At 35.6% G+C, this 21,131-nt stretch overlaps 2 protein-coding genes and 1 pseudogene across 6 annotated transcripts; 1 reads left to right on the top strand and 2 right to left on the bottom strand.

The window, feature by feature from the left end:
* Positions 1-1,741: 1,741 nt before the first annotated feature.
* Positions 1,742-6,365, bottom strand: LOC105180374 (calcium-transporting ATPase 12, plasma membrane-type). 3 transcript variants are annotated; one of them, XM_020691678.2, is made up of 4 exons: positions 6,108-6,365; positions 5,610-5,880; positions 2,390-5,138; positions 1,742-2,059 (listed from the first exon to the last, which is right to left on the bottom strand). In XM_020691678.2, exons 2-3 carry the CDS (start codon positions 5,860-5,862, stop codon positions 2,419-2,421), a joined length of 2,973 nt encoding a protein of 990 aa, XP_020547337.2. In that variant the 5' UTR covers positions 5,863-5,880; positions 6,108-6,365; the 3' UTR covers positions 1,742-2,059; positions 2,390-2,418. The 3 variants fall into 3 exon arrangements, with proteins under 3 accessions (XP_020547337.2, XP_020547336.2, XP_011069329.3); XM_020691677.2 differs by having other exon boundaries at positions 5,610-5,997; positions 6,108-6,364; XM_011071027.3 differs by having other exon boundaries at positions 5,610-5,977; positions 6,108-6,364.
* A 4,666-nt stretch (positions 6,366-11,031) lies between these two features.
* On the top strand, positions 11,032-14,477 carry LOC105155174 (UPF0481 protein At3g47200). 3 transcript variants are annotated; one of them, XM_011071030.3, is made up of 2 exons: positions 11,032-11,472; positions 12,786-14,477. In XM_011071030.3, exon 2 carries the CDS (start codon positions 12,794-12,796, stop codon positions 14,105-14,107), a length of 1,314 nt encoding a protein of 437 aa, XP_011069332.2. In that variant the 5' UTR covers positions 11,032-11,472; positions 12,786-12,793; the 3' UTR covers positions 14,108-14,477. The 3 variants fall into 3 exon arrangements, with proteins under 3 accessions (XP_011069332.2, XP_011069331.2, XP_011069330.2); XM_011071029.3 differs by having other exon boundaries at positions 12,782-14,477; XM_011071028.3 differs by having other exon boundaries at positions 11,033-11,472; positions 12,725-14,477.
* Positions 14,478-16,943: 2,466 nt separating this feature from the next.
* On the bottom strand, positions 16,944-20,506 carry LOC105171668 (putative calcium-transporting ATPase 13, plasma membrane-type pseudogene; annotated as a pseudogene).
* Positions 20,507-21,131: the final 625 nt, after the last annotated feature.

Genomic DNA, 21,131 nt, shown 5'->3' with positions numbered 1-21,131 from the left:
AAAATAAAAAAGAGATTTATCACTTTGAGATGTTTAAGACTAAAAAACTTGGAACATTGTACATGGTGTAAGAGAAGGAGATGTCGTTATCAATTGACTCAGGAAAAAGAAAAATTAGTTATTTATAATAGTAAAATCATAAGTTCAATTCTTATCGGAATTTGTGTACTAATGATTTTTATTAAACTCCTTTTGCTTTGTATATAGTTTAATTCTAGTTGAAACTATAATATCATAAATATATATCTATACTATTATAAAATAAAAAAAGCCTTTTATCGTATCAGTTTTTAAATATCTAAATATACCCTTTATTTCATTTCTTCCCTTCAAATTTTTTTTGGACGTCAAATTAGTAATTTTCGTATTTTTTTAATAACTTCATGATTATTTTTTTCTCTTAAATGCCCACTACTCCACATTTCTCTCTCACCTTACTTCTTCATGTTTATTATATTTTATAATTATAATTTATTCTTTTTCACATTATTTTTTTCTCATCATCTTACACCAATTTTTTTATATGCTTGCATGACGTGCAAGGATAACAACTATTACATAAAAGAAACTTTTTATTTTTCTCTACCCCAAATCAACACAATAATAATGATGCAATAATTAGATGGGACTTATTTGTTAATTTCAATAAATTCAGTGAATTTTGATTAAATGAGGGATTTATTTGTTAAATAAAACTAAATTTCAAAAGTGTTAGATGTAATTTCTTAAATTATTAAAAATTTAAATATAATTATATCAAATTTTAAGATAGGAGAATAAAATTATCCATATTATTAATATCAAAAGCTAAAAGTCGGAGAACAACTTCAAAGCAAACATTCATGTCTTGTCTCAAGATTGTTGACTGTCATATCCGACCAAGCATACAATCAAGAAAAATAGATAATAGCCGTCATAACTAATTATAATTAAAAAAAAATTATTTGAACCATGTACATATATTGGGTTTTTAATCGAGACCCATGAGTTCAACTAGGTTGAATTTTCTTTTTCTTTCTTTCTCTCTCCTTTTTTTTTTTTTTATAATTCAACTACATACTGAATTGGTGAAAAAATTGAGACAACGAAAAATTTAAATTCAAACTGAATTTGATTAAATAAAAAATATAATATTCTTTTTGTATAATTAATATATAATTTTAAAAAAATAATTAATCATATAATAATATATTATATTTATTATATGATTTATTTAATTCAACTACATTTAATTTGAATAAAAGAAAAATTAAAACAGGAACCTGTAGCGATAATTTATCAAACTAGATTTAGATTCCTATGTTTTGAGGGTAGTCCAGCACCAGGGAAATTAATTGGCAAATTCAGCATATGTCAGGTCAGGACACTGAAAACCAACTCATCAAAAGAAAGCAAAAGGACAATTTAAACTAGTGGGTGACGAAAAGACGTAGGAAAGAAAGAAAGTTGCCAAAAGGGTGGGACAGACATCTGTAAGGTCCTAACAGGCACAAGGCTATGAGGGGCAACAGGAAATTAAGGAAAGCACTCTATTAATTGGACCAAAAGAAGGAATATTCCAACCCCAGACCAAGACAGAAAATGATGGTTTGTTGGCTCAATCTCTTGCTTGGATTGGTGGACTTAAACTAGGGATTCTGACTAAGGGCTTTAAGTTACTGTTTCCAGCATAATTTAATGATTGATCAAGACAGCATTCACACAGTACTATGTCTGGTTTAGTGTCGGTATAGGCTGTATCTTGACAAATATTTCCCTTGTTTCATCAGTGAATAAATGCAACAGAGTGGAAACATTTACTAAACAGGTTAATGCTGCCATCAAACATATTAATTACCATAGCATGCATGAAGTTGGGTTCATGAGATCCTACTGTACAAATTCCATCAGGGATAGAGCAAGCATATATAGTTTTCACCTGATGACGTAAATCATAACAAGAAAAGAAAGAGCCGGCGGGCCATTTGGAAGAGAGGATATATAGCCCACTTCAAATCGCGAATAGAATACCGCCGATTTGGAAGGGCTTTTTATTTCCTTCGAGCATGCATGCCTCCATCTGAAATTCAATGATACGGGAAACCCTGATCAGTACTTAAGCTGAACTCAAACTATGTGTATTCCTAGGACTTCATGATAATTTCAGATGTACTGCTATAACATACGATACACCAGGGTTGTTTGTGTGTCTGTGTCCGTGAGAGAGAGAGAGAGAGAGAGAGGAGGAGGAGGAGGAGGACGAGGAGAATGAGTGTGTGTGCGCGTGCGCGTGCGCGTGCATGTGTGTGTGTTTGTGAGAGAGAGAGAGAGAGAGAGAGTGGAGGAGGAGGATGAGATTGTCTCTGTGTGCGTGTGTGTGTGAGAGAGAGAGAGAGAGATGTTAAGTTACCCTTTTCTCAGTTCTAGTCCTGCAAGTATCTAAAAGAGTAGACTGATAGCTGGTGTATCTGGGACTGGTATGCATTTGATGAGCCAGTCAAATGGCCAAGAGAATGCTGCAATTCCTATACATGCTGCCCATTGCTTCCAATTCAGCCGTTGTGTATGGGCAAACCTGTTCAGAATTTCCACCAAGATAACTTGAAGAATGACAATGATCCAAGTGATTGCTATAAACCAACTGTTCTTGAGCATCCCAGCAAACACATTCTTTTCCTCAAGCTTCCTTGCGCTGACCAGGTTGAAAACTTGGCAAAAGACAAAACTGTTGAAAATAAGTGTGGCAACTACTTCTTCACGGACACCAAAGATTGATTCACCTTTGAACTTTAAGGTCAAGATTACAACTATTTGATACAAAGCTTGGGCTATCATGTTTCTCCACATGATGTTTGTGATAAGTATTCCAGCCTGATGCACTGGTTGCTTCATGAGTGCCTTTGTTGGTTTATCGGTAGCAAGGGCAAGAGCCCCCAAAGTATCCATAATGAGATTCACCCACAATAGTTGAGCAATTGTTAGTGGTGCATTACCGGATGAAAGTATTGTTACCGTGTAGATCACTAGAAACGCCATATTTGCTGTGAGCTGGAACTGGCTGAATTTCTGAATGTTGTTGCGAATGCATCGACCCCAGCGCACAACTTTGACAACATTGGAAAAATTGTCATCCAAGATGATGATGTCTGAACACTGTTTTGTCACTTCAGTGCTTTGCGCTCCCATTGCAATTCCTACATTAGCTTCCTTTAATGTAGGAGCATCATTTGCGCAATCACCGGTCACTGCAACAACATGGCCGTTCTCTTTCTGCAGCAATTGCACCATTTTAAGTTTGTGCTCGTCAGATGACATCGCCATTACCGCAACGTCTCCAACCCGCAGCCTTTGTTCATCTTCTGTGTAGTTGAAGAATGCCTCCGCTTCCACCACCAATCGTTCACTCACCTCCTCTCCAGGAGAAAGAATTCCACATTCCAAGACCACGGCTCTTGCCCTAGAGACATTTTCACTGGTGACCAACTTGACATGGATTCCAGCACGTCTACAAATTTGAAAGGCTTCCCTTATACCAGGGTGACAATGATCTTCAACCCCCAGAAGTGCCAGCAGAATTAAATTAGTATCAGGTATCCCTTGATTTGCTGCTTCATTCTCATACTCATCTTCTGAAAGCTGCCTATGAGCAAATGCAACACACCGAAGCCTGCTAGAAGCCATTTGTACAATTATCTCAAGGAATCTTCCCCTCTCTACATTACTAAGGGCTATCATATTTCCAGATGAATCATAGTAATGGGAACATAATGGAAGAATGCTATCAGCATCCCCTTTCCAGTGTAAATGGATTCTGTTGTCTGCTTGATTTCTCAGTGAAATGCCTATTCTCCAACTCTCCGAACAGGATGGCTTCACATTGAGAATTGAGAACTGTCTGATATTTTCCATTTCCATGTTCCATCTCAGGACAGCCCATGACCGAATTGTTTCATCAATTGGTGTAACTGGGAAAAAGTTGTGGACATGAGCACTGGTGTGCCTGATTCCCTGGAAGAAGAGTTCAAGAACATTGGCTGCTATGGAAGTGTAACTTCTTCCTTCCATGGAGTCTGCACCGACAAAGAATCTAGGCACCCTCATGATTTGGTTTGCTGCAATAATCCTTTTCATATCTGTGCATATGGTTTTTACAGAAGCCAGCACCTCACAAGCAGATAGGTTTCTTACCACTGCTTGATCAGCCATCATTCTTTTGGTAGAATGAGCAAGAGTAAGGTTGATAGCCAGAGACAGTCCTCCTGGAATTGCTACAACCAAGATAACCACAGCAGTAAAAGTGATGTCCACCAGAGAATTGATTAAATCATCAACCTTCGTCCTGCTGCCAGTGAATACTACATTACCAAACTCATCTCTGGTCTTTCCTGTAAAATACCCAACTAGCAGCCTGACAAGAACCAACAAAGCCATTGCTAAACCGAACATACCCAAGATCAAAGTCAGCTTGCGTGACTGGTCATGAAGAGGCATTTCCTCTTTGGGATCCCGAGCAACTGTGCTCATCAATCTGCCCCAACTCGTTTTCATTCCTACAGCAGTCACAAGCATTGTAGCGCATCCATCAATAATCTTGCTTCCAGAAGACAGGAATGGGTTTTGATCATGATTGATTTCTACACGATCTCTTCCTGCCGTCATTCTTGATTCATCAACTTTTAAAGAGTGCCCTTCGATGAATAAGCCATCAGCAGGCACCTGATCACCATTCTTTAAGCAAACAATGTCACCGACAACAATCTCAAATATTGAAATAACATGCCTCCTTCCATTTCTCATGACATCTACTAGAATATTCTTGTTAAACTCAAAAAGATTGTCAAATTTCCTGTTCTGCCTGAAATTGCTGGTGGCTGAAATAGAAATAACAAGAATGATAGCAGCAAATATGCTTACGCCATCATACCATCCTTCTCCAGCCCCTTTTTGTTTGATACCTAGCACGAGGTATAGTGCAGCACACACCAGAAGCATAATATTTGTGAAATCCATGAATTCTATCTTGAGATAGTGGAAGAAACCCTTTGTAGGTGGCCTAGCAGGATAAGAATTTGATCCAAAAAACTCTTTTCTACAATTAATATCTTCAGAACTCCCATCTATACCATTTTGAATATGGGTTTCGAGAGTTGCAGCTACACCTATACCAATACATCAGTGGTTAGGTCAATCAAGTCACTCATTACAGGAAACTATAACTACATTGGAGACCTAATTTTGGAAACAGTAACTTAATGTATTTAATCATTTCTAATTAATTCGAATTGGAGAATAGTACATACTCATTTTTTGACTTGCCTCATGCATTTCTACAAGGGTTTAATGCAGTTTACCTCTCTCTGTGAAAAAATAATAATAATAGGAGGGTAATTTGCTCATTGTAATATTACAAGAAAATTACTTGCAACTTTCCCATTTCTACAAAGAAAAGATTGCATATTTACTAGTACAAGATTCTGCAAGCATGTGAAAATGAACTCAGATAACAACAAAGAGATAATGAATCTAGACTAGTTGTATCCCAGGCAATTGAACTGCATTATATATTTATAATCAGTTTAATGAAGATTAATTAGAACACACATCAAGCTTTCACTGATTTTTAACCCTACCTTGTATCCCTCCGTGTTCAATGAGCTGGTCCATGACTCTCCCCTCAACAAGCCCGCTGAACAGGCCCGGCTCGTGCCTGGTGTAGTCCGGCTGCTGAAGATTATTGGCTGGACCACTAACGACATGGAATTCCTGCATCTGAATAACAGCAACATCTTGCGGAGATGGGCCTTGATGGATCACCGAAACACTTTGGGGTGCGGGTTGTCTATAGCAATAGACAGATGATGAGGGCGTCCCGTTTTCGTCCATGTATGCTAATCTTGAATCCTAGCGATTACCCAAAAATTCATGAAATAGCAAAAATCTCTCCACCTTCTCCACCTATCTACTCTTGAGCCATTCTATACCCCTCCACTTTCAGCTTCTATAAAATGAAACGGCAAACTCGCCGAAAAAAACAAAGAGAGTGCAATAAATTCAGAAGAAGTAAAGAAATCGCAGGAGAGATGTAACCTATATGCAGTCGAAGCATGTAATCTCCAGCTTAAACATACCTGTATATTCGATCCTAAACTCGACGCGCCCGTAGCGTTCCAACGTAAGCTCAACGCGCCGCTGCTGTAAGGACCGCGTGGTCGGGGTGGCGGTGGTGATGGTGGTGGTGGTGAGTGTTAGGTCGACTTTGTTAGAAACTACAATGTTTTGGTTTTAGAAGGTGTAGTTCACTTTTCCGGTCTCTCCAGAAAAACGCGTTGCAAAAGAGTTCTCTTTTCTCACTTTTGTTTCTTGAGGGGTGTAATAGCTGTGGGGTAGCTGTGGGGTGTAATATTCATTCCAACTTTTCAAGGCTTTCTAACACTGTTGAACTTCATTTTGAGGATAATTAACAGGAAATAACGGTATTAATTAATCTTACAAGAAATAAAATGATTAGTTTGTAAATTGTTTTCCCATAAAAGTTCTCTTACATCACTGTAAATCAGAAAAAAAATTAGGATGAAACAAGGAAATGAAGACAAGAAATTAGGTTAATCCCGATTCAAAAGTCACACTTTAGCAACATTAATCAGGAGGTCTAATTTTTGTGGTGTACATAATGTGGTGAGTATTAGATTAATAAAGCAAAAACAAACCTAGCTGGGGCAACTTCCTAGTTCTTTCCTGGATTATCAAGTGTAGCTGTATCAAAACACCTCGCCTTGATTTAACTTTAGGACACAAGTCCATACTTTTCTACACTAATTGTATCTCTTGTAAATATTTTCTTCAAAATAACATTTAATTTTTTATTGTCCGAAAACACAAATATTCTTGTTGAGAGGAAGTCTCCTGGAAACTACCTTTTAGGGTTCTGTCTTGAGGAGATATACATATATATATGGTCAGAGTTGGAGGAAAGTTAGAAAAGCTTAAAACGTCAAAGATATTTTATTTAGTGTGGGTTTTAGTATATATATATGACACGACAGGAATGGTGGCCGCACGAGGCGGGAATAGATAGACGGGATTGTGCGATTATTAAGTACAAAATAAAGACATGAAAGTTCCGAAATAATTATTGTTGTTGGAGTGAAAATAATAAGACATGTGTGTCCCAATGAAAACATCATGATTTCTTCTAAAAAATTTAAAATATATATATACATTATTATTATTATTATTATTATCTATAAAAGTATGAATAGTTTTTTCTTTTTTTATTGAACTAAGTTACCCTTGTAATTAATACTATTTTTTTAATGATATACTTATTAATTCCTATTAACTACTTTTCACATTATTCATATTTATTCTATTTATTACTTTTCATATTATACTTATTTACTCATTATTTTTTATTATTTATATTCATAATATAATACACTTACTAGATAAAAAAAAAATAATCCTATGATACAACACGAAAAGACTCTAAAAAATCATGAAAATGAAAAGGATTTAATGTTGAGAAATTTCCTAGCACATATATTAATGATAATTAGTTAGATCGCTTGACATATTAAAATTGTTAGATGACAAATGAAAATCAACTAAATGAATTATCATGTAACTAGGCAAAACATTTGAAGAGTTACAAAGGCAAAATTAAAAAAAATTAGCAAGTAAATTTTTTATTACTAATCTATATTATTTAATATAAGAAATTTACTTGCTAATAAATTTCACAATGAAAATTTACCTACTAAAAATTTCAGCAAGACAGTATTTAAAATATATATTAAATAATACATATTAGCATAAAAAAATTTACTTTTAATATAATTAATTTTTTTCTCTAACTATTGAGTCATTTTCTTATAGTAAGACTTTCTTTTATCATGTTTGTGCTTTTTACGTTTCAAACATAGTTATAGTTATTCATTTTAGGAGTAAAAAAGATTTAGCATAAATTTTCATATTGTGAAGGGGTCTAATATTTGTAGAGTAAAATTTTGCTTGGACTTTTTTTTTTTTTTTTTTGAGTTGATTTCTGTGATGTTTTTCAATTTAATTTTTGAAATAGTTTAATTGTTAAAAAGTCTACGAGAACTTAAACTAGATGTAGTTATAGTAAAACCATAAAGAGAACTATAATATAAAAAATCTTATTGTAAAATTAAAAATGTGTTTAAAATATAATTAAGTTGACCACTTGAAATTGTACCAAAAAAGAGCAACTTTTTGTTAAGCAAAGTTTTAGCACACTTTTCAAAAATTTTTGAACTAAAAAGAGATAAATAATTGCATTTTCAAACATATATGTAAGATAAATTTCAAAACAATATTTTATATTTTTATTTTTCCCAAGATTCACAACATGTCATGTCAAGATCATGACCATAATTGATTATCATCATTTATTTAAGATCAGTTTCTTTTTTAATCATTAGATGATTTTTATACATTCATCATTCTTTTTTTTTTTTAAATGAACATAAAATATAAAACATGACATGAATTTAAGTTCCACAATCCACCAACATTGGGCAAATCAAGAATGAAAAGAATCAACCAACTTGTTCTACGTACTAGTCTAGAATACTGAATAATTTTAAACAAAGAGAGAGGAAAGAAAAACAACAAATAGGGGGCGACGTCCAGGATAAAATATTTGCTCCAATGCATTATTTTAAACTGTCTCTTTTTGCGAGCTACTAGTCTTCGCTTGTCACTGATTTCCCGTGTTTTTTTTTTGATTTGGTAAATTCATTCGTCCAATCAGGGACACTAATGTGATCATGACCCTTGTGGCAAAATACAGAATGTGGGAGTAATGGGTTGGGGGAGTTGGTTCATTCTCATTTGTCCCATGGGCTCATTCGGCTACCCCATGTGTGAAGCCATTACAAAGTTGGGGAATTTTTTGAAACTCCCAATTGGGCCTAATTTGGCGTAGTTAAGAATTAACAAATATTATATTTTACATCCTACAAATTAATTTTAGTTTGAAGTTTTAATTTCGTTAAATTTTTTTTATAGAAATATAACACGCACAGCACGAATTCCGTTAAATCTTGATGGGTGTCAACTGATAGTTTCATAAAAAAATTAATGTAATTAAGGTTCTGGATTAAAATTGTAGAGTTTTTAGAGTTATAAAATGCAATATGGTGAATTTAAAATAATATAGCAAGGGACAAACACTAGAAGAAATATGATGGTAGGGGTAATTATGAATTCTAAAGAGTGTGTAAGTATGAGTACAAGTATTAGGAATTGCAATTTGGAAGCGGTTGGTGTGGAGTGGGTTTGTCAACATAGAGATTCCAAGCATGCACCAACAAGTGAATTGAAGTAGGATCCAAATCCAAAACATCAACCCATACCCAAGATCTGATTATGACTCCAAAGTCCATCCAATAGAACCCATCCACATCCAAGTACTATGATTCTTGTGGCAAAGTGTGAAACAAGCACAAAGCATGTTGTACATATTTCCCTTTTCCAAGAATTATGGACACGTTCCCGACTTTGGGTTTTCCAGATTCAAGCGTTACACCAAACTCGGGTGTAATAGGAAGCCCAAAACAAAACAAAACAATATCTCGAGTAAAAACTTCATGTGCAAAGAGCTCATGCAACTGAAATTACTTTATCACCAACTTCAATCATTACTCTTTATTTTATATTTTTATTTCACCTTAAATTAAACTTCAAACCAAATCATATTTCTTTTGAGTAAAGTAATTAACTATGATGCTTATTGGAATTCAACCACACCATAAGGATCGAAATTTTTTAATAAAAATTCTCAAATTATCGAGGGACTAATCTGTAAAATATATACTTAATTCTAAAATTTTTATTTAAATTTTATATATTATGTTTTTTCATTTCAAATATAAAGTCTAACAAAATTATTTTGGAGACAATACTATAATGTGTTTAATTATTCATTAAAATTATACTTATTGTTTAAAAAATAAAAATAAATGTCTCAATAAAAAAAAATTACTTAACATAAATATATATATTATATTTCACTAGCAAACAAAATACTATATACATACACATATATATTACTAAATATATATGTATTAAAAGACATGATTTGACAATGAACAACACATTCTGTCTCCCAAATCCCAACATCAAATCTACACCATTAATTTTACAATATTTTATATTATATAAAAACACAAATCCAAACATACCATCTAAAACACATACTAACTAATGTCTATTTTTCTCTCTCTATCTCCAAAATATCAAAACAAAAACACCCAAAACATTAATCCAAACATAATGATCATATTTGAGGAGATTTAATGCGTGATTAGAGGATGAGGTAGACTTTCAAACGCAAGTAATACGCTCATGTAGCTGGCTCAGTTGCGTACAAAACGCGATGATAGTTAAAAATATGAAAGGGACGTTGGTTGAGGTTGATACAACACAAGGCAAAGAATCAAATTGGAACAATAAAATAGAGACAAAAGAGAGAGGTGGGTTTACTTTACAAAGCTCCAAAGACCAACGTAGGCCCTTTGCAATAAATAAATTAGGTCCAACCAATGTGAACCTGCGCACCACTCGGAAAAGCAAATCCATGAACTTGCCAGGAAACTTCCGCGAAGTTTCCTATTGAATTAAAAAATCATCCAGCATTAACTTGGGATATTAAAGTCCAATTTGTAGAATATTATATATTTGGTGGAAATCATTTTAAACAAAAAACTTGATAGCAATAATGCAAAGATCACATCTGCTCCATCAAAGTCACTAGAATGCCTCCAACTATATTAAGAATTCGTGCATTTTTATTGAGAGCTCAAACTTTTGATTGAAAGAGTCCAATTATTTATGTTATTTTTATATAAGTAATAAACATTTACCCTCAAAGTGTACATACAAAGTCCGGATTCTTTATAATATTTATTTACTAAGTATTCCTAGAATCGATCTATATAACTTAAGTATTAAAAGATTATATTCGATCGTATCGAATGCTTTCTTATTTTTATGAATGCCGAACTTCGAGAACTAATTATAAAGAAAAAAGCTAAATAGATTCATTTCTGAATTCTTTGTTTTCTATTTCTTGTTGAGAAAACACTAACTTGAAAATTTAGGTAAAAAAATTCATCTCACTTTATTTACACACTGATATTACATTTATATAACCTTATCTTGCACCAATAATCCACATAGTCAAAACCCACATTATCTATAAAGGAGGTGAAAGTGAGCAAAGGCAATGTTTTGCAACCTTCATCCTCAGTACTCTGATTACTTTTCGTCGCTAATTGCTGAACAACTTGCGACCATCAGCGGCAGATTTTGACTCAATCTTGGTGGTCTTTCATTCAAATCCTTCTTGCTCATGGTTCAACAACAGGTAAAACTATTTGAAGCAGTGGCTATTTGTTCATTTTACTCTACGGCAAAATTAGAAATGTAGCCGCCCATCAGTAACCAGATCTGCAGTTCGCCAACCAAGTAAGTTTCTGCCGACACTGAATTACTTTTGTGTGTTCAATGATTTTGGAACCAAGTTATCTCTTTTGTCATTCTTGTTTGTTTATGTAGTTCTTGAGTTGTTTTCCATTTGGAAATCCCTTTCAGGAGTAATTTGCTAGTTACTGAAATCTTTGAACTTTCAAATCTAAGTCCTTCATCCAATCCGATGATGATGAATCCCTAGTCCAAGTCCTCTTTCTCCAAGTTTTCTCGCTTTGGTTTTTTATCTTTTAATCAGGGTTAATTGTTCCTAGTTTTTAGATTCTGCAATTTGTGAATTCTAATCAAATGGCTGGTGTACTATGTGTCCCTTCTTTTTTTTTTTGTTTGAAGCAGTGACTAACTCTGATTATAATTATTCATGTCAAATATCAATACTTAACAAAAATTGTTACAATAATCATATCCAGATTAACTATATCATATATATAAATGAAATTTAAACAAAGCCTATTATGCAGTAGAACAACACCCCACATGCATAAAGCATGTTTCGAGTCCCTGACCTCTGAGTCACGGGTCTCAACTTCGCCAATTGAGCTAGGCGTCATCGGCAGTGTTGTAGGTATCTTAATTTGTTTTCCCTTTTCTTTATTCTGGATATATAAATGACTATTCTTTATAAATTACAACAGTTAAATTACAGAGACTCATAGCTACCTCTGGTTTAGAGTTGTAAGATGAAGCATATTTTTATAACTTAAATCAGTTGGAAAAGCAAATGAAATTTGTTAGTATCTGAAATTAACTTCTTCCTTTAATAAATTGTTAGGGAAAACTTTTGGTTATTACAAGGACATATCTTGAGGTTTGTTCAATATACCATGGTTCAAAGTATCGGCCATTGTCGTCGACATATCCTGATCGGCATCAAGAATATCAGTTGATATCTGTTATTCTCAAATTATATATATCGGTGATAATATTCGATAGTATCGAATGATATTACTGATACAATGATACTATAGGAGATAATGTGTAATACATCATAGTCACGAATACAGTATCCTTTTAATCAATTTTACACTACTTTTTTCAAAAACTCTTTGGAATATATAAATGCAATAATTTACACTATTTTTGTTTTAAAATGCTTTGTAATATAATATATTTAATTCATTATTATATGTATTAAGTGTGATATGAAGTGCATAATATTTCTTGCTTGTCCATTTTCATCTATTCCCACACTATATTATTCTTATCAAGATGTTATCTTTCTTTATTGTAGCTCCTTCTCTTCATTTGTCTTACTTCACAAAAGCCTCACTGCATTTGTTTCTATTAGCAAGAAATTCAAATGGCTGAGGATTCCGCCAAAGAGATTGCTCTTGAAATCAAGCATATGCTTGATTGCTCACGTTCTCCAGCCTTAAAGCCCTCTATCTTTAAAGTTGATGATCATTTGCGGATTCCTGGGAGGGACAACGATTATGATCCAGAAATACTGTCGATTGGTCCTTATCACCATGGGAAATCTGGTTTACAAAATATGGACCAGCACAAGTGTTGGTACTTGAAGCAACTTCTTAGTCGTAAAAATGAGAGTGTCGAAAGATATGTCATTGCCGTGGCAGCAATGGAAGAAAGAGCACGGAGATGCTATGCCGAGCCTGTTGATCTTGACGTTAATGAGTTTATCAAGATGATGGTACTTGATGGCTGCTTCCTCATTGAATTACTGCGCTACCATAGTCTGAAAGATCTGAGAGTTGCCAATGACCCAATTTTCAAAAATGAGAGAATCCTTAGTCAACTGCGCCATGACATTATGTTGCTTGAGAATCAGCTTCCTTTCTTTGTCCTAAATCAGCTATTCAACATGACTAAAATAGAGGATTCAAGAGACGACATAATTGGTCTTACCTTGTGCTTTATCGATGGCATGTTTCTGAACATCTCAGTCTCAAAAGTCTACCAGAAATTACCAACGCAGAATATTGACCACCTTTGCAGCTTGATACATGAAATTTGTTGTCTTCCGTTTGCCGGGACAATCTTACACAAGAATTTCGGAAGTAATGCATGCCAAAATTGGGAGAGCATACTCTCTGTCTCAGGGCTCCAGGAGGTTGGAATTAGATTCCAAAAGGCAGAAGGAACAAGTGGTTTCATGGATATTACATTTGTAAATGGGGTGTTGAGAATTCCACCATTGAACATATTTGATGAAACAGAGTCGCAATTCAGAAATCTCATTGCATATGAACAGTACCTGCCAGATTGTGAAGCAAGATATGTCTCAGACTACACGTTCTTTATGAATTGTCTCATTAACACACCCGAGGATGTTAGACTGTTGCGCAATTATGGAATCATTGGAAACTGGTTGGGCGACGATAAAGAGATCTGCGAGATGTTTAATCGACTAGGGAAAAATATCCTCACCTCTACCAAATTCAGTTACTCTCATATTTTTAATGCTGTGAACTGGGAATTTCAACGTCGATCTAACAGTTGGATAACAAATTTGCGGAGGAATTATTTCGGTAGCCCGTGGTCAGTCATCTCATTACTTGCAGCCTTTGCATTACTTATCCTAACCTTGCTTCAGACTCTGTACACCATACTTTCCTACTACAATCGTGTAGGTAAAGTGCAGCAGATCTCGTGATCCCTCAGAAGAATTTTAAATTTGCTAATGTCATGTTGTGAATATTGAATCCAGAATCTGTGTGGGATGTTGTTTTGTTCTCGTAAGTGGATTCAGACAGTCGCCTTGTGCTGCTAACGACGAAAAGAATTATGTGGTTAGACTGTATGACAATGTGTGAGATTTCTATTTCAAATCTGGAAAAGCCTCTCTCCTAATGTCTACTAGTAAAATGCTACCTGCAGTTTCAGGAGCCATAGCCGACGAATTTTAGCCCGTTTCCTTTCTGTAAGAAATAATTACCAGTGAAGTAGAAGTAAAAGGAACACCCTGCCTAATATTTTTATGTTAAATCGATTGGAACAGAGATGCAAATTTTTAGTTTGTTGCCTATCGATTGAAACAGGGATGCAAGTTTTTAGTTCGTTTGGACATGGCTAGTAACTTACAAACATGTCCCGTTGCAATGAAGGTCATTGTTTGAGCCTTCGAGGTATTGCTTGTTTTGTTGAAGCATAATTGTTAGACATGAAAATGGTTTCTCTAGCTCCGGCAGGAGGGTGGTCTTGGGACTCATATGTCACTTTAGTTTCACCCCGTAAGTATGTGACTTTTTCGTTAAATAATCAATAGTGGGATTAATCTTGTAAAAACATATAGAAGTGCGGGACTAAAATAATTATTTCTAAAAACAAGAGACGAAACTTGCAAAGAATTTTATAATTTGGAATTAATATTGCGTTGCAGTTACTCAGCGCTTTCGGTACAAATATGGAAAGTGCATGCTGGCTATATACAGTATTCGAGAAGGAAACAAATACGTCAATGATATGTAAAAAATAAATTAAAATGTTTATGGAATGAGAATAAGTGCAAAAAGAGAAAAAGAAGCAAAACATAAATTGGATTTTAAGTTTTGCAAACGAGAGGGAGAGAGAGAGATGAAGAAACGGGAAAAATCGGGTGCAGTTGATGGCCGAAGGAGTTCTCTCACATTCAGAGGTGATTAAGGAGTCTGCGTGCAGCTAGCTAGCGGCCCATGCATTTCAATCTATATCTGCAGTGATAACGTTCCAATACATGAGAAGCATGCATGCGTACTGAAGTTGGTTAATGAGATGGACATGCCAGCAACTATTTCTGTACATGCATGAACCCCATCACTACGTTCAAGATATTAAGCAGGGTGCATGATATGAATTCGTACCAACACTGTTTTGGGACTTCATCTATAAGGATCTTGTGGAGGTGCTGACTTTTTTTTTTTCTTTTTTAATTTATTTGAAACATAGTCCAAAGTAGCGGTATCCGCTATAAGCGTTGTTCCACATCAAATGTGGCATAGTATGATATTGTCGACTATACTAAAATAATGCATTACAGAATACTAAAAAACTATAAAAATTTAATAAATAACAAAATCAAGTGTAATCAACATAAAATATTACTAACGAGTGTAATTAAGAAGTTTTAAAATAAAATTTAATAAAAACATTATTTTCAAGGTTGAAGTAGTAAAAAAATAATTTATTAGCAAAAGTAATAAGAAAACAAAGTAAATCATATTGCAAAGAGTTTTAAAAGGAAAAAAGTAACATAAATTTCACGAACGTGTACAATATTCGCGATAATGTGATATTATCGATAAAATATATCCTAATATGACTGGTAATGTTATTGTATCAACAATTTTCAAGTTATGATTATTTACGGTATATACATATATTCAGAATATAATAATTAGTATATATTAGTTGACCTTGTCGATCCCAATATGTATAGATCGATATTTGATGGTTTGAACCGGGAGTCCGCTGCTGGCGCGGAGTTTCACATCCATCTACCATAGTAATACGTATTCCGCAAGCAAAAAAGACGTGGTTAGACCCACATACAGATTAGTTTGTCTAAGGTCTTAACAAAATAATGACTAAGCTCTCGTGAGATCTTGCCATAAATCATTTCACGGATGCAAAGTGGGTTTGTCAAAGGCTGAACAGATGGCCATAATATATTGTTTAGCTCAGGAGAGATATATATAGTACATATGTGATCTTGAAACTTAGACATGACAAAGGCATACGATAATGTGAGATGGGTTTTTTGGTATCGCATGTAGAGAGGTTAATTTGGATTCCCAGAGTTGTTGCAGGTCTTCTTTTTAGAAAAATATCCTCTAGAGGCTTACGCTAAGGTGACGGCGTTGTTCATTATTGCTGCTGAAGTGGTATATAGGGGCCGGATCGAGTAATCTCTCCAGAATGATGTTTCGATGTGGTATGATTCTGAAGGTGGATTTGATACCTCTCATTTGGCTAATTATGACATTCATATGTAGTAATAAGCATGGCTTGCAAAAACTGGAGGAGGATATGAAGACATATCCTGCCAATTGATTTACATATAATGAATTCATTTCCGGTGGACAAAGAAAGATACCAAATTTACAGGTATAATGTGTTCATGGCTACTCAGAATTCTTTTCAAGCAATTGCCAAGAACCTGCACCGCTATTAAAGGGCACAAAAAGGCAGTTTTATTGGATGAGCTGGTTGGAAAGATGTCGCATGGATTAGATGGGAAAAGCCGATCCTCTCGCGTCACGCGGCAAAATGTTATTACTTCAGCCTGGTGATCATTATAAAGTTTGATTTCATTATAAATTCTTGACAGAGTGTATATTGCTGCAATCTCACTATATTTTGGCAGTGCATCAATTTCACCGTCACGAAGTTAATCATACTGGTTTTTCTTTTCGAAAAATGCAAAGAAATATTCTTATTTCATTGATTCTTATTAAGAAACATAAAAGCAATGTCTCAAGAACAGTATACAGATCCAAACAAGCATGACTGTAATAATGGAAATTCATGACTGTTTTCGCATGAATTTCAGTCTCTACAACTTAAGACAACTAAACCATGGTCTTTCAGGAACTGGTATGAACTTGACAAGAAAACCAATTGGCCAAGATGCAGCTGAAATGGCTATACAAACTGCCCATTGCCTCCAATTCAGCCTCTCTGTATCAGCAAACTTGTTCAGAAACTCCACCATCACTACTTGAAGAACTACAGTTATCCCAATTATCCCCATAAACAACTTGTTCTTGTGTATCCCTTCAAAGACATTCTTCTTCTCAATCTTGCGCGCATTGAATTCGTTGAATACTTGACAGAGAACGAATGTGTTGAAAATCAGCGTTTCGTTTACCTTCTTGCTGACACGAAATATGTCTTCACCCTTGAAATGTAGCATCAAGAGAACTGAAATCTGGTACAGGGCTTGTGCAAGAAGATTTCTCCACATTACGTTGGTGATGAGCGGCTCGTTTCGGCCAACTGGCTTCTTTTTCATGAGTTCTTTGGTGGGATTTTCTGTAGCAAGAGCTAGTGCCCCTAATGTATCCATTATGAGATTCACCCACAACAGTTGTACTGCTGTTAGTGGTACTTCACCAGCTGAAACTGCTGCTACAAAATTGATGGCTAGAGCTGCTACATTTACTGTGAGCTGAAATTGGATGAACTTCTGAATGTTGTTGTAAACACATCTCCCCCACCTCAAAACTGTGGCAACTGAAGCGAAATTGTCGTCCAGGATGACAATATCTGAACTTTCTCTAGCAACTTCAGTGCCCTGGATTCCCATAGAAAGTCCTATGTCAGCTTCTTTTAATGCTGGTGCATCATTTGTGCCGTCACCGGTCACTGCCACAACATGGCCTTTCTTTCTCAGGCATTGCACCATTAGAAGTTTGTCGAGTGGAGACGATCTCGCCATGACACGGATCGTTTCAACTTTCTCCATGCGTTCCTCTTCTGTATAGCTGCGAAATTCCACGCCTTCCACCACTGATCCATCGTTCACTTCTTGATTGGGGCTAAGTATTCCACATTCCGTGGCTATGGTTCTTGCAGTGAAAAAATTGTCACCGGTGATCATTTTGACATTTACACCTGCATATTGACAGTCTTCCACAGCCTGCTGGGCACCAGGACGACATGGATCTTTCAGACCGACAAGGGCCAAAAGAGTCAAGCCATTGTCTGGTATCGTTTCCCGTATTTTGTTGCCAACCGGCTCTCCTGCTAAGACCTGCTTACATGCAAATGCAATGCACCGTAGACTGCTACAAGCCATACCTTGAATTATTTCTGCAAAGTTCAGCCTTTCGAAGTCGTCTAGGCTTGTGATATTTCCTTGAGCATCATAATAGTGAGAGCACATTGCCAGAATCATTTCAGCTGCTCCTTTCCAGTGTGCATGAACTGTACCCTCTTTAACATTTTTCAAGAAAACGCCACTTCTCTTCCTCTCAGAGTTGAAGGCTTCTACTGATAAAACTGTGAAATCTTGTTTATCTATATCCATGTTCAACTCTAGAACTGCCCATGAAAGAATTGCCTTTTCAGTGGGACTCCCTGAGAACTCAAAACCACTTCCTGATGGACCTGATACAGCGGGCCTATAAATGCTGCCGGTAGTGTTAAGACCAACTCCCTGGTGAAGTAAGTTTAGTACATCAGGTGCAATCAAAGTGACATTTTCTCCTTCCATAGATTCCTTGCCCAACCAAAACCTTGCTACCTTCATTTGGTTCATCGTCAAAGTGCCCGTTTTATCTGTACATATGGTTGTTGCAGAGCCCATAGTTTCGCAAGCAGAGAGCTTTTTTACCATTGCCTGATCAGCCATCATTCTTTTCATCGAATATGCAAGAGTAAGTGTGACTGCCAACGGCAATCCTTCTGGTATAGCAACGACTATGATAGTCACAGCTGCAGCAATAATTCCCACCACAGCATTGATCACATCATCAACTCTAGTCTTATTGCCATTGAACTCTTTGTTCCCATTTTCATCCCTTGTGTTCCCCGTAAAGTAGCGGACAAGAAGCACGACAAGAACTAAGAAAGCCACAGCCAAACCAACCTTTCCTATTGATGAAGTCAGCTTGTTTAATCGTGCTTGAAGAGGCGTTTGCTCATCAGGACTGCAACTGATCGTGGTCATCATTTCACCCCATGTGGTGCTCATTCCCACAGAAGTGACGAGCATTTTCACATATCCATCAGCAACTTTGGTGCCTGAAAACAAGAAGGGGTGTTGATCTTTATTGACTTCAACATGATCGCTTTCCCCTGTCATGCTAGATTCATCGACTTGCAAAGAGTGCCCTTCTATGAACAATCCATCAGCAGGGACTTGATCACCAATCTTCAAGCAAACAACATCACCAACAACAATCTCAAAAATTGAAATCTCTTGGCGCCTGCCGTTTCTCACAACTTCCACCGAGATATTGCTGCTGATTTTGGAAAGTCTGTAGAACTGTTTGTTTTGCCTGAAGTTGCTGATTGCTGAAACTGAAATAACAAGAAAAACAGCAACAGATATGCTTCCTCCATCATACCATCCATCATTCAGTCCATTTTCCTTCACACCAAATCCAAGTGATAGTGCCGCACAAACCAGGAGGATGAGAATTGTTGGATCTTTGAAAGCTTCACAAACAAAATGAAAGAGACTCTTCGTAGGCGGCTTAAGATAAGTGTTAGTGCCAAAAGCTTCTTTTCGTCTCAAAATTCCTTCAACATCATCGTTTATTCCTTGCTGCACATCAGTTCTGAGACATGCAGCTATTCCTTCAACGCCTCCAAGCTTAGCAAGCGCGTCAAGGCTTTTCTCCTTGACAAGCCTGGACAGGATCAACTGATCAACGTTGGAGAAGTAGGACACCGCCTGAGGTTTATCAATATCAACGGCACATTCATCTTCAGAAAAGGTAGAGGCATTCTTGCTGGTGCTATTGCCACACATATCAGATGAAATTGGAGAAAAATTTCTCTCATTTTTAGCAAGAACTTGACCGAATAGAGAAAGCAAGGCCCTTGAACAGTTGACACTGGCAAGAGCCAAGTGCCATCTCTTCTTGTTCCTCACGCTGCTTACAAGGTCATCAGGAATGTCAAGAACAATGTCCATACAATTCAACTTAGCCTGCGATTTAGCAGACATGATAAAAAAACCTCAAAAACAAATGAAAACGATGTTCCAAACTAGTGTAGCTTTAAGAAATTCGAGAAAACAAACGAAAATTTTGGACCGGAATAGCGAAGAATACTCTTGTTTTAGATGCAGCAGTCTTTTTCTGCATGCAATCCAAAAACAGGAATGTGAATGCAAACAGGGGAGCTGGTCTGAAACTAAGTACAAGTTGTGAAAGTAATGAGTAGTAGCTAATTGCAAAGGAGAATTTGCAGCTTTTGGAAAACTGAAAACAAGACAAAAGCAATTCTTGGAAAAATTGAAAACGGAATGAACTGATCAAATGTCTTTGTAGTATTGGATGGTTTCAGCACTTAACGTGCATCAATATATATAAGCGTTGCGTGGGCGCTTATGTTTGCCTGACCATCGTCAGAACTCATACGTCATGAACATAGTTAAGACTCGGAGGTTTGTGTAGTCAGCTGCCTAATCCTTAGAGCCAAGGATAAGATGTAACATAGTAGGTCGAGGGTGTTTCACTAGAAATATCACAGGAAATAACACTGAAGTGTAAGGCAAGAGGAGTAGTAGTTATTATCAAATGGGACGATGAGAATAGAATCAGGAATTTGTTCTTACTTCTTAGAGTTTGGGAAAGTATGTGTAATTGTTTACATTGAATTTGAAGTGTGTTTTCTAGATTCTTTTTGTGAAAATGTCAATGTATTTGAGAAATTCTAACCCAAATACGTTTGGCCAAACAGAATTAATTATATGACAAATTTAATACAATTTTTATATTATTAATGTACAATTCAACGAAAATAATCACACTTGCCATTCAATTGGTCTGATTCGACCAAATCTCGTATAAGTAAGAATTTGAATTAGTTGGTTGTAAAGTTTAATCAATTATATTTGTTATAAAAAAATAAGAGGTTTAATCTTTAACCAATTATATTTTGGTTGTTCTTTTTGGAAAAATGTATTTGATTTATTTATTGCAAAAATACCTAATTATAAATAGTGTTTACTCCTTTAATTTTCTTGG

The sequence above is a fragment of the Sesamum indicum genome, linkage group LG10 (assembly GCF_026168435.1).
Source record: "Sesamum indicum cultivar Baizhima isolate 11 linkage group LG10, ASM2616843v1, whole genome shotgun sequence".
NCBI lineage: Eukaryota > Viridiplantae > Streptophyta > Magnoliopsida > Lamiales > Pedaliaceae > Sesamum > Sesamum indicum.
The sequence above is the reverse complement of the archived record's forward strand: the minus strand, read 5'-3'. Positions and strand labels throughout refer to the sequence as shown.

Coding starts and splice junctions, on each gene's coding strand:
- LOC105155174 (XM_011071030.3), top strand. CDS start 12,794: ATGGCTGAGGATTCCGCCAAAGAGATTGCTCTTGAAATCAAGCATATG.
- LOC105180374 (XM_020691678.2), bottom strand. CDS start 5,862: ATGGACGAAAACGGGACGCCCTCATCATCTGTCTATTGCTATAGACAA. Junction 5,139..5,609: donor TGAACACGGAGGGATACAAG/GTAGGGTTAAAA, acceptor GTATTGGTATAG/GTGTAGCTGCAACTCTCGAA.